An 11,501-nucleotide genomic window follows, 5' to 3' on the forward strand; every position below is an offset into this window, starting at 1 on the left:
CTGAGGGAGCTGGGCTTGTTCAGCCTGGAGAAGAGAAGGCTGAGAGGGGACCTTAGAAATGCTTACAAATATCTGCAGGGTGGGGGTCAGGAGGACGGGGCCAGACTCTTTCCAGTGGTGCCCAGCGACAGGACAAGGGGCAACGGGCACAAACTGAAGCAGAGGAAGCTCCAGCTGAACACGAGGAAGAACTTCTTCCCTCTGAGGGTGACGGAGCCCTGGCCCAGGCTGCCCAGGGAGGCTGTGGAGTCTCCTTCTCTGGAGATATTCCAGACCCTCCTGGACGTGGTCCTGTGCAGCCTGCTCTGGGTGACCCTGCTTGGGCAGGGGGTTGGGCTGGGTGACCCACAGAGGGCCCTGCCAACCCCCACCATGCTGGGATTCTGTTCTGGAGTACACAGCACGAACAACGCACAGCCCTGCCCGTCCCCCGGGGCACGCATCGATTCGGGCCGGGCTGATGCTATACACAGCTGCAGCTTTCTCAGCACACGTTTAGAAAGGGCCTGGATGGAGATAGGAAAAGATCTCAATGTTCCAGGCATAAATCAAGGGCAGTGTCTACCCTCACCGGGTCCCGCACCAGACCCTGGACAGGACTTCATTTTCCAGCCACCAATTCCTGCTAGCAGGGCTTGGCCCAGCAAGAAAAAAGCAAGCGGAGAGTCAGCGAGGGGCACCGCTCAGCACTGTCCTACAGACCGCTCCTGCTCCCGTGAGCTGACCGTGTGACACCGCTCCTGCACAAACCGCCAGTCTGCGCAGCTCGCTGTGCCCGGCTCCTGCGGTTGTGCAGGAAAGCAGCAGCCAGCCGGGCTTCCATGCCAGGGTTTCTGCCAAATCCTCCCTGCTGGGTTTACCCCAGTGACCACAGGCGCTCTGCCCGCCAGCCCAGCACCGCCGCAGAGACGCGCAGACCCGCTTACCGGGGCGGCCGAGGGACCCGCACGCTCCGACAGCGACCTCGCACTGCTGCCGGGCCGGGGCTCGGAGGGCTTTCGTGACACCCAACGACTTAATAAAAAGCAGGTACACGAATCTCTCCCCAGTAACTCAAAGAAAATAAAACTAGTAATGGGTACTCTGGCACTTCCACACACCTAAAAGCATTTTAATGATACACTTTAAAAGCCCAAGTAGATCATGTGCACTCATCAAACTTCTCTCTTACCCAGCACCATGAGGAACTTCAGAAATGGGCTGACGCAGGCTTTACTATAAATATGGATTTACCTTTTGCCAACATTGGCAAATATACGCAATAAGTATTGCTCAGCCTGAAGAGGGGTGCCTTTTCTCTTCTGCATGTTCAGAAACGCAACTCAGAAATAAACTGGATTTTGGGATGCAATCTGCCATCCGCTACCAGCCAGCTGGTTTCAGCCCCAAAGAAACACCCTTCGGAAGCAGCCACGGTGCACAGTGCCTGCAGCAATCCATCAGGGAAAGCAGCAAGGAAGGGAAAGGAGAGCAGACAGCGAGGCTTTGAAGCCACGTTTCGATACCAACCATTTGCTCTCCGAGACCAGTTCCCAGGTTCAAAAACTGCCCCTGGGCCTGTGCACTCTTTTCTCCTGCCCTCCTGGCTTCAGCGGCGCGGTTCACAACCAGCGGTCCGACCCAGACGTGGCCAGGCACGCTGACGAGACCGCAGGCTTTGGGTAGTCACCGCTGCCACCTCCAGCGAAGCCCACACGCTACCCCCACCAGCGAGGCGTTACCGGAGAGACGCGCTCTCGGGAAAGGCGCACACAACACACACTCTACCTGCGCACTGCACGAGAAACACGGCGAGATGCTGATCGTACGCCAGTATTTCAGCCAGCTCTCCCGCCGCTCCCAGCCTCTGTATTTGTTTAAAAGATGGAGTCCAGGGTTGAGCTCCCACGCTCCGTGCGGCTCCACACCAGCCTCCGACCTCCAGCTCGGAGCCCGAAAGGAGAGCCGGGTCCTAGCGACAAGACCACCACAGCGCTGCCCCGTGGGCGGGCGGCGACAAGCCGGGCATCGAGCGCAGGGGCTGGGTCCGGCGCTGGCAAAGGGCGGCTGCATGTGTCACCATCAGTCTGCAGCAAGCGACGGCGAGAGGCGGGTCTGGGCTGCGGGGACCGGGGGGACGAGCAGGTGGAGAGGCGGTTAGCAGCAAGTACGTCTGAGTGCGCCCGGGATTGCACGCATCAATGCTTTTAAGCGCTGGCACTCAGTTAAATAAACCCTGTTTGCATGCCTGAGATTAGTGCCTTTGCACAGAAAGATCAGGTTCTGGTAACCCGCGGCGGTAAGAGGCACACCGCTCACTCTCTTTGATTCTGGAAGCTAGTAATCATAAGAAATAATGAGTTCAGACAAGCTAATTATTCTGGTAGGGCACTGTAATCTGTGATTCTGTACAAAAAAAAAAAAAAGAAAAAAAAAGAAAAAAAGAAAATCTGACCTGAAAACATGGCGTTTTCAAGCAGCGAATGGCATATGTTCACAAATACATACCCACCGCAGCAAAAACACAGAGACTTGATCAAGTCGTATGTGATCTCTGCCGTTTGCTCACTGTTACAACCCAAAATAAAGGAAAACAATTCTCTACCCGCGTGTGGACGCACACACGTGTGCCCACCGGCACAGCCCCAGCCCCTCGGCTGCCATGGCCGCGCTCCGCAGCGCTCTCCCGCGCCCCGGCCGTCACACCAAACCCCTGCTCGCTCCACGGAGGCTGCCGCAGCTCGTCCCCCACCGCCCGGCATGCAGCCCCCCGCTCCGAGGGGACGGGCCCGACCCCGGGCAGCCCGTCGGTCACCTCCCTCCCCGTCCTGCCAACCTCGCTACAGCACGCCCGGAGCGCAAACCTGCCGCTTCCGAACAAACACTCAGAAGCTCTCGTCTTCAGAAACGCCCTTCTGACGGGCCAGGAGCAGAGACACGCCAGGCAAAGGGACGCAGCACTAACGGCACACACCTACTGGGGAAAAGTCAGGGAAGCAGGGAAAAAGAGGGAAGTCCCAAAGAAAACTCCGGCAGCGCCAGGATCACCAGGAGATCCCAGTGCAAAGCCTGGGCGGAGGGGCGAGTGCGGCTCCCCCGCCGAGGGGCAGCACCGGCGCGAGGCCCCGGGCTCCGTCCCGGCCGAGCAGAGCAGCCGGGCGCGGTGGGGACGGACGGACACACTGGCAACCGAAGAATGTCAGCAGAAAAGCTGGGGATTAGGGGAGAAATCTCACACCATCCTCGGAAGGTGCACAGAATGCCTCTCCAGCAACACCTTATCTTTGAAATTACTGCGACTGACTTCCACCAGCTCAAGTCACCCACACCAAAAACATGACCTTAAACTAAGAAACCTGACCTTACAGCGCCTCAGACAGAGCTTTTGACAGCTTAACGCGGGGGGCTTTTTAATTGGATGTTAAGAAACCTCTCAAACGACGCGTTAAGAAACAGAAAAATGAACCAGTCAGCTCTCAGGGCAGGAAAGAAATGAAGGGCTGGAGCCAGTCTGCTGGACAAACTCTCAGAATCACAGAATAGTAGGGGTTGGAAGGGATCACTGTGGGTCATCTAGTCCAACCCTCCTGCTGAAGCAGGGTCACCTACAGCAGGCTGCACAGGACCTTGTCCAGGCGGGTCTCGAATATCTCCAGAGAAGGAGACTCCACAACCTCCCTAGGCAGCCTGGGCCAGGGCTCCGTCACCCTCAGAGGGAAGAAGTTCTTCCTCGGGTTCAGCTGGAGCTTCCTCTGCTTCAGTTTGTGCCCATTGCCCCTTGTCCTGTCGCTGGGCACCACTGGAAAGAGTCTGGCCCCGTCCTCCTGACCCCCACCCTGCAGATATTTGTAAGCATTTATTAGGTCCCCTCGCAGCCTTCTCTTCTCCAGGCTGAACAAGCCCAGCTCCCTCAGCCTCTCCTCGTAGGAGAGATGCTCCAGTCCCCTCAGCATCCTCGTAGCCCTGCGCTGGGCTCTCTCCAGTAGCTCCTCATCTTTCTTGAACTGGGGAGCTCAGCACTGGACACAGCACTGCAGATGGGGCCTCACTAGGGTAGTGTAGTAGCGCGTGGACTAATGAGTAATCTATCCAAGGACGAACATGTCTGCGTAAACACGTGGCACTAAGGAACAAATGTGTTTCTACAGAGCATGATATGAATATCCATCACTGTTAACAGCTGGACCTCACACACATGACCAAAATATGAGCAAAATAGTTCAGACAATAAGAAACACATAAAAGAGCTTTACTAAAACGCTTAATGAACCTAATAAATGTGTGCACGCATGCGCATACAAACCGTGGGCAAAGGATCCCTGCGGAGCGGGGCTGCGGGGGAGTCACAGCCCACGGGCAGCCGCCGTTACCGGGACGCGTGTGCCCGAACAGAATGGTGCTGCCCACGTACGGTCTGGCTGTGGCAGAACAGCTCCAGCACAAGCCGAGCTCCACGGCTGGGCCTGCCCGCCGCTCCGCAGAGAGCGAGCCCAGCCAGCTACGCCCCGCAGAGCAGAACCTGCTGCCACTTTTTCCCCTCCTTCGCAAACCAACCACTCTCAGAGAATGATTCTGGGGTGCATAAGGAGGAGTGTGGGCAGCAGGGCGAGGGAGGTTCTTCTTCCTCTCTGCTCTGCCCTGGGGAGGCCCCATCTGCAGTGCTGGGTCCAGTGCTGGGCTCCCCAGTTCAAGAAAGATGAGGAGCTACTGGAGAGAGCCCAGCGGAGGGCTGCGAGGATGAGGAGGGGACTGGAGCATCTCTCCTACGAGGAGAGGCTGAGGGAGCTGGGCTTGTTCAGCCTGGAGAAGAGAAGGCTGAGAGGGGACCTTAGAAATGCCGACAAATATCTGCAGGGTGGGGGTCAGGAGGACGGGGCCAGACTCTTTCCAGTGGTGCCCAGCAACAGGACAAGGGGCACCGGGCACAAACTGAAGCAGAGGAAGCTCCAGCTGAACCCAAGGAAGAACTTCTTCCCTCTGAGGGTGACGGAGCCCTGGCCCAGGCTGCCCAGGGAGGCTGTGGAGTCTCCTTCTCTGGAGATGTTCCAGCCCCGCCTGGCCGCGGTGCTGTGCAGCCTGCTCTGGGTGACCCTGCTTGGGCAGGGGGTTGGGCTGGGTGACCCACAGAGGGCCCTGCCAACCCCTGCCATGCTGGGATTCTGTGATTCTGTGATTAGGAGCAGCCTGCACAACAGCCAGTCTGTTTGATAAATTGGAGAGGGGCTTTTCACAAGGGGGTGCAGTGACAGGACAAGGGGGAACGGCTCTAAGCTAAAAGAGGCCAGATTTAGATGAGATATCAGGGAGAAATTCTTCCCCATGAGGGTGGTGAGGCCCTGGCCCAGGCTGCCCAGAGAAGCTGTGGCTGCCCCCTCCCTGGCAGGGTTCAAGGCCGGGTTGGGTGGAGCTCTGAGCACCCTGGGCTGGTGGGAGATGTCCCCGCTCATGGCAGGGGGGTTGGAACCAGGTGAGCTTTGAGGCCCCTCCCCACCCAAACCATTCCGGGACTCTGACTCGCTCCTTGCTCCCTCCCACACCAGCTGCCGACGCTCCCGGTGCCGCCGGGCCCAGCGGGCAGCCTGCAGGCACAAACCTCTCCCAGCAGCTTCCCCGAGGGCCGGCCCGGCACGGGGCGCTGGAGGCACCGGTACCGGCAGCACCGGCCCCAGCCCTGCGCTGCTCCGGGGCCTCCCCCGCGGCTGCTGCTCCAGCCCACTCCGCCGCGAAGGGCCGCGATCCCCGCCCGGCCCGGGGAAGGGGAAACCCGTGGGGCGTGTGGGCCGCCACCCGCTGCCGCCCCTGCGCTCCGCAAACGGGGGACGGGGCGGGAGAGACCCGCGGAAGCAGGCCCCAACCGGAGCCGCCGCGCAGGCCTCGCCGCAGGCCCCAACCGGACCCGACGCCCCGCCCCGCTCCCCACAGCCTCCCCTGGCGGGCCCAGCCGCCGCGGCTCCCCCGCACACAACGCGGCCCGCGGCCTCCCCGCTCCCCGACCCCGCACTCACCGCCCGGCCTGGCCCCGCCGCGGCCGCCCTCCGCGAACATCCGCACCGGGCCCCCCCGCCGCGGCCACTCATTGGCTGCTGCCTCCCTAGGGGGCGGGGCGCTGCGCGCACAGCACGCCGGGAAGGCGGCGGCCTCCGCGGCCGGCGGGCCCCGGTACCTCAGCCCGGCCCGGCCTCTGCCGCCCTCCTCCCGCCCCCCCGGGCCCGTCCCGGGATCGGGCACCGGGAGCCGGCCGGCAGAATCGCGCTTTATTCGGCGGGCGGGCAGCGCTCGCCGTTAATCCGCGTCCCTCTGCCACCGCCGCGGCCTCCCGCCCGCGCCCAGGCCTGCGGCCCCCCCCCGTCCTACCGGCGGGGTCCCCAGGCGCCCTCGGGGACGGAGCCGCAGCCGGTGAGCGGCCCCGGCCCGAGGAGACGGGGTGGGCCGCGCCCTGCACCCGTGCCAGGGCTGGCATGGGGGTCCCCTCTCCCGTGGCCCTGTCGGAGCCGGGGACCCGCTGCCATGGTGGCTGCAGGCCTGTGCAGCCCCTGCTCCCCGCCGCCACGGCCTCCGGTCAGGAGCTGCAGCCTCGCCCTGTTCCGGCCTCCCATCCCAGAGGTGCAGCCTCGCCCTGTTCCGGCCTCCCATCCCAGAGCTGCAGCCTCGCCCTGTTCCGGCCTCCCATCCCAGAGCTGCAGCCTCGCCCTGTTCCGGCCTCCCATCCCAGAGCTGTGGCCTCGCCTGGTTCCGGCCTCCTGTCCCAGAGCTGCAGCCTCGCCTGGTTCTGGCCTCCCGTCCCAGAGCTGCAGCCTCGCCCGGTTCTGGCCTCCCATCCCAGAGCTGCAGCCTCACCTGGTTCTGGCCTCCTGTCCCAGAGCTGCAGCCTTGCCGAGTTCCAACCTCCCGTCCCAGAGCTGCAGCCTTGCCGAGTTCCAACCTCCCATCTCAGATCTGCAGCCTTGTCCAGTTCCAACCTCCCGTCCCAGACCTGCACCCTCGTCCGGTTCCAGTCTCCCATCCCAGACCTGCAGTCCTGCTTCACCGCAGGGGCAAAGCACAAATCCAAGCTGGAGCAGCCCTGACACGTGTCACAAGTGGGTCCAAACCGGTATTTGTCCTCTCTGTCTCACGAAGCGCTGAATCGGAATCTCGGGTCTAAATTTCCCCAGACCTTCGGAGACATTCGGTGCTGGCGTCAGACCCAAAGTCTGCACCTTCAAATCAGCTGCTGCAGCCTGGCCCTGTCTGTTCTCCATGAGGCAATTTCCTGGCTAGCCTGGAGAAATAAGCATAACAGACTATCTCAGCTGGCACTTAGCGTGAGCATCAGCAGCAAAGGCAGCCTTTTCTGTCCTGCCTTGGTGCCAACGCTAACCTTCCCGGTCGATGAGATAATATAAACAGAATGTAAATACGTGCCCCAGTCCCGTAGTCATTGGGCCCTGCTGAAACTGGTGTCCGATGAGGACTGACAGGACACCGCTTTGTGAGCTCTTTTTATTTCCCCTCCATATCACGCTTCATTTTACAACGAGCTTCTTTCAAAGTGACAAAAAACTGAAGAAGTGGTCACGTAGATGTCGGTTTCCAGGGGTTGGGCTCTCCTGCTGTCCTGTCGTCAGTCGGTGGGTTCAACCTTGATTTATACCGGTGTAAGATAGAAGGAAATCATACCCCTCACCCCATTCCAGCCTCCCATTCCCGATCTGCAGCCTCGTCCGGTTCCATCCCCAGGCCACCAACGTTGCCGAGGGCTCCGGGGCGGCGGAGCTGGCCACAGCCCGCTCGGGAAGCAGCCAGGGCCCCACGTGTGAAGCGTCCCTGCCCACACCAGGCACCCGCCCGCAGCGCGGCGTCGCAGGCAGGCAGAGGACCCCTGCGGCGTGGTCAGAGGCTGGGTGAGGGTGGGTCAGCTCTGCAGAGCAGCAGCCGGCGGAGCTCGGGCTTCACCGAGAGTTGGCAGCAAGCACGGAGCAGGGACAGCTGACACGCCAATGCCCAGAACGGGGCCAGGCTGGATCCCCCCAGCCAACCCACCCCCGGGCGCCAGCCCACCCTCGCAGCCAGGGCTGCTCCCCGGGGGCTCCTCTCCGGCTCGAGCCACGTCACGGGGCCAGGAGCAGCCCCGGTGCCGCGATGGCTGGTCTGGCCTGTCCCCAGCAGAGGCAGGTGCCACCGAGGGGCTGCTCGTTGGGGTTTTTTTAAAAGGCATTTTTATTTTTGCCTCTTCCTCTAGGATGGGGAAGGCCTCAGGACCAAGGCAGGTTCCAGACACGTCCTGGATACGGCCTTGAGCCTTCATGTCTGCCGGTGGGGCAAGGGACGGAGGTGGAAACCAGCTATTGTACGCAGAGCACCCTCATTTTCAGATTAGGGCATGTTCGTAGCTAAGAAACCTTTTTTAAGGGAAATTTTCTTGCCATATGGATTAAGCGGACGTGATTTTATGCTCAGCAATTAAACATCTTCATAACCTCCGGCAGGGTCAGCAGCCCGGCCACGGCTGCAGTGCGGGCAGCAGCACCGTGTGCCCCCCAGGGTGGGTCAGCGTGCAGGGACCCTCGCAGCCCCGAATCCAGCCCCACAGCCCTGGCGGGACAAAGCAGCCCCCCTGCGTGGGGTTTTCCCCGGCTCCAAGTTTCTCCCGCTCCGCTGCCACAGCCCAGCGTTCTGCCGGTTACTCGTTAACCCGCTTTACAGCCCAAGCTAAACAGCGACGGCACAGCCCGTGCTGCCCCGCAGCTCTGCCAGGCGTGCAGTGCCCGGGGCTGCCCTGCTGCAGGCACAGCCGCTGCCAAGGCACAGGGAGCCCTCTTCGTCCCTGGGGCCATGGCAGAGAGCCTGGAGTCATGCCAGTGCCACGGCAGAGAGCCCAGACCTGCACCAGTGCCGCGGCAGAGAGCCCAGAACCGTACCAGTGCCACGGCAGAGATCCCAGAACCGTACCAGTGCCATGGCAGAGAGCCCAGAGCCATGCTGATGCTGCGGCAGAGCCCGGAGCCGTGCCCCTCGCCTCGGCGCGGGGCCAACCCTCCGCTGCAGGTTTGGCCACAGCAGGGGAAGGTCCGGGCACGGCCCAGGCTGCCGTGCAGGACGGCAAGCTCGGTTGAGGAGGGGCAGCGGCGAGGAGCGCTTGCGGTCCAGGACAGGTTTAGGACGTGCCCAAACCTCACAGGCGCTGCTGCCTGGGCTGAGAGCCGAAGGCACCAGAGCCAGCCGGTGCCAGCAGCCCTGCCCCGGGCCCGGGGGCTCGCTGCCCGGAGAGCGGGAGAGCGGAGGGCACGCGGCTCCCGGTCTGGGCAGGGGAAGCCGGGCGGCGGTGGGCGAAGGATCCCAGGCTGCGGAGTGAGAGCGGGGGACACGAGGCTGCTCTTGCTGGGGATCTCCAGGCGGACTCCAGCCTGCGCCACGAACCTGCGATTTGGGGTGCCCGGTGCTGGTGCAGAACGCGCCGTGCTGTGGGCAGGCGGGGATTCGGCTGCGCTGGCGGCTGGGGGTTCGCATCCGGACCGGTCCCACCCTGGCTCTGATCTCTCCCGCAGCCGGCGGGCCCCGAGGTCACAGCTGCGATGCAGGAGACGCGCTGGGAAGGCGGCGACGGCCGCTCCTTACCGCGTCAGTCCTGGAGCCGCAGGCAGGACACGGTGGGGAGAGGCTTGGCGCCCGCGCCCGGGAGCCGGCGGCCGTTCCGCAGGTGAAGGAGGACCATCCTCTTCACGGCCGCGGCCAGCCGGGCGAGCTGCGTCCGCACGTCCTTCTGCCGGTAGGCGTAGAGCAGGGGGTTCAGGAGGGAGTTGCCCAGTCCCAGCAGCCACAGGTAGTCCTCGATGACTTTGTGGGGGAAGCAGGCGGGACAGGCGGTTTGCACAACGCTGGCGACGAAGAACGGCAGCCAGGACATCGAGAAGCAGCCGATGAGCGCGGCGACGGTGCGCATGGCCTTCATGTCGGTGGCGGGGCAAGGCGGGGGGCAGCCCCCCGCCAGCCCTGCCTGCTCCACTTCCCGGATCTGCTGCACGTGCACGGAGGCAATCTTCAGCATGTCGCAGTAGAGGTAAATGAAGAGCAAGAGCGCTGGGAAGAAGCCGGCGCAGAAGACGGTGAGCGTGTAGGCAGGGTGGAAGACCCCGAAGAAGGAGCACTTCTCCTGGGTGGGGATCTGAAAGGCCGGGTTGAGGACCGGGAGGAAGCCGATGGCGGCAGCAACCAGCCAGAGCCCCACCAAGCGCACGCCGACCCGCAGGCCCGTCACCAGCTGGAAATAGTGGAAAGGCTTCCTGACGGCCAGGTGCCTGTCCCACGCAACCAGGAGCAGCGACAGGATAGAGGCAGCGGAAGAGCAGGTCACGAAAGCCATTCTCAGGACGCAGAAGATCTGGGGAGGGTGGAAGGGCTGGGAAAGCTTGTCTACGGCCAGCCCCGTCACCGTGAAGCCGACCACGGCATCCGCGACGGCGAGGTTAAGGACGAAATAGAGCCCCTTGGAGCCGGTCTTCTGGATGAGGCAAAGGAGAGCGATGGCCACCAGCGCGTTGGCGGTGATGATGAGCGAGGCCAGCACAGCGAGGACGGCTCCCACGGCTGGGCTCTCCATGGCTGTCCCTCACGGGGCACAGCCCACTGATGGCACGGCCCTAGAGCGTCCCTCAGCTGGGGGTCTCGGCAGCCCCCCGCTCCCGGGCGGCGCAGCCAGAGCCCCGGGCGCAGCGGCGTCTCGCAGGCGGGGGAGCCGAGCAGCTGCCTGCCGGAAGGCACCGCCGCACGCACAGCACCCGCCGTGCCCTCCCCTCCCGCCGCGTTTCCAGACAACCCTGGAGCGGGGGGTGAGCGGGGAGTGCCTGGGCAGGCAGCTGCCACGACGACGGCGAGCAGGGCCGGGGCCCCGCTTTGGCACGGGTGCTGGTGACAGGGAACAAGCAGAGGGAGTTCCCAGCGCCCGTCCGTGTCGGTGGCACGGCTTGTGGGGCTGCTGCGGGGTCACTGCCAGAGCCGGGGCAGCCTCTTCCCCCAGGGACCGAGGGAACAGTGCTGAGCCTTTGGTGAAGGCGACCTGGCTATAATGGGGAAAAGAGATGGCTGCTAAAACACAGCTGGAGAGAACATCTGCCGGCGGGGGAAAAGAGATGGCTGCTAAAACACAGCTGGAGAGAACATCTGCCGGCGGGGGAAAAGAGATGGCTGCTAAAACACAGCTGGAGAGAACATCTGCCGGCGGGGGAAAAGAGATGGCTGCTAAAACACAGCTGGAGAGAACATCTGCCGGCGGGGAACCCGGCGCAGCCCCGGCAGGCGCAGCTGGGAGACGGCAGCACCCTTGGTCAGCGCAGCTGGAGCCCGGGGCACCCTCGACAAGCCCAAACCAAAGAAAGCACCACGATCTGCAGGGCAAAGGAGCCGCCGCAGCCTGCACCGGGGCCTCCGAGGCAAGCAGGGGCCGGCAGCGGCTGCTCCAGGAGCCGGCGTCCTCTGCCCACCCACAGAGCCACCTCAAAGTAACGGGCTGCCCACCCAAAGCGAGCCCCCCTCTCTCTCCGAGG

General features: G+C 63.0%; 2 protein-coding genes across 4 annotated transcripts in view; both read right to left on the bottom strand.

Moving 5' to 3' along the window:
* The window catches only part of ENOX2 (ecto-NOX disulfide-thiol exchanger 2), a 43,284-nt gene extending 37,232 nt beyond the window's left edge, over positions 1 to 6,052 (bottom strand). The window contains exon 1 of one of the 3 annotated variants that reach the window (XM_075435879.1): positions 5,985 to 6,052. In XM_075435879.1, the coding sequence (XP_075291994.1) occupies positions 5,985 to 6,024 (40 nt within the window). In that variant the 5' untranslated portion in view covers positions 6,025 to 6,052. Of the gene's footprint in view, positions 1 to 1,767; positions 1,922 to 2,953; positions 2,971 to 5,984 lie in introns of those variants that run through there. The other 2 variants (XM_075435881.1, XM_075435880.1) reach the window with 2 other exon arrangements.
* Positions 6,053 to 9,580: 3,528 nt separating this feature from the next.
* On the bottom strand, positions 9,581 to 10,558 carry GPR119 (G protein-coupled receptor 119). Its single transcript, XM_009932345.2, has one exon. It carries the CDS (start codon positions 10,556 to 10,558, stop codon positions 9,581 to 9,583), a length of 978 nt encoding a protein of 325 aa, XP_009930647.2.
* Positions 10,559 to 11,501: the final 943 nt, after the last annotated feature.

Source organism: Opisthocomus hoazin, chromosome 14 (assembly GCF_030867145.1).
Source record: "Opisthocomus hoazin isolate bOpiHoa1 chromosome 14, bOpiHoa1.hap1, whole genome shotgun sequence".
Classification (NCBI taxonomy): Eukaryota; Metazoa; Chordata; class Aves; order Opisthocomiformes; family Opisthocomidae; genus Opisthocomus; species Opisthocomus hoazin.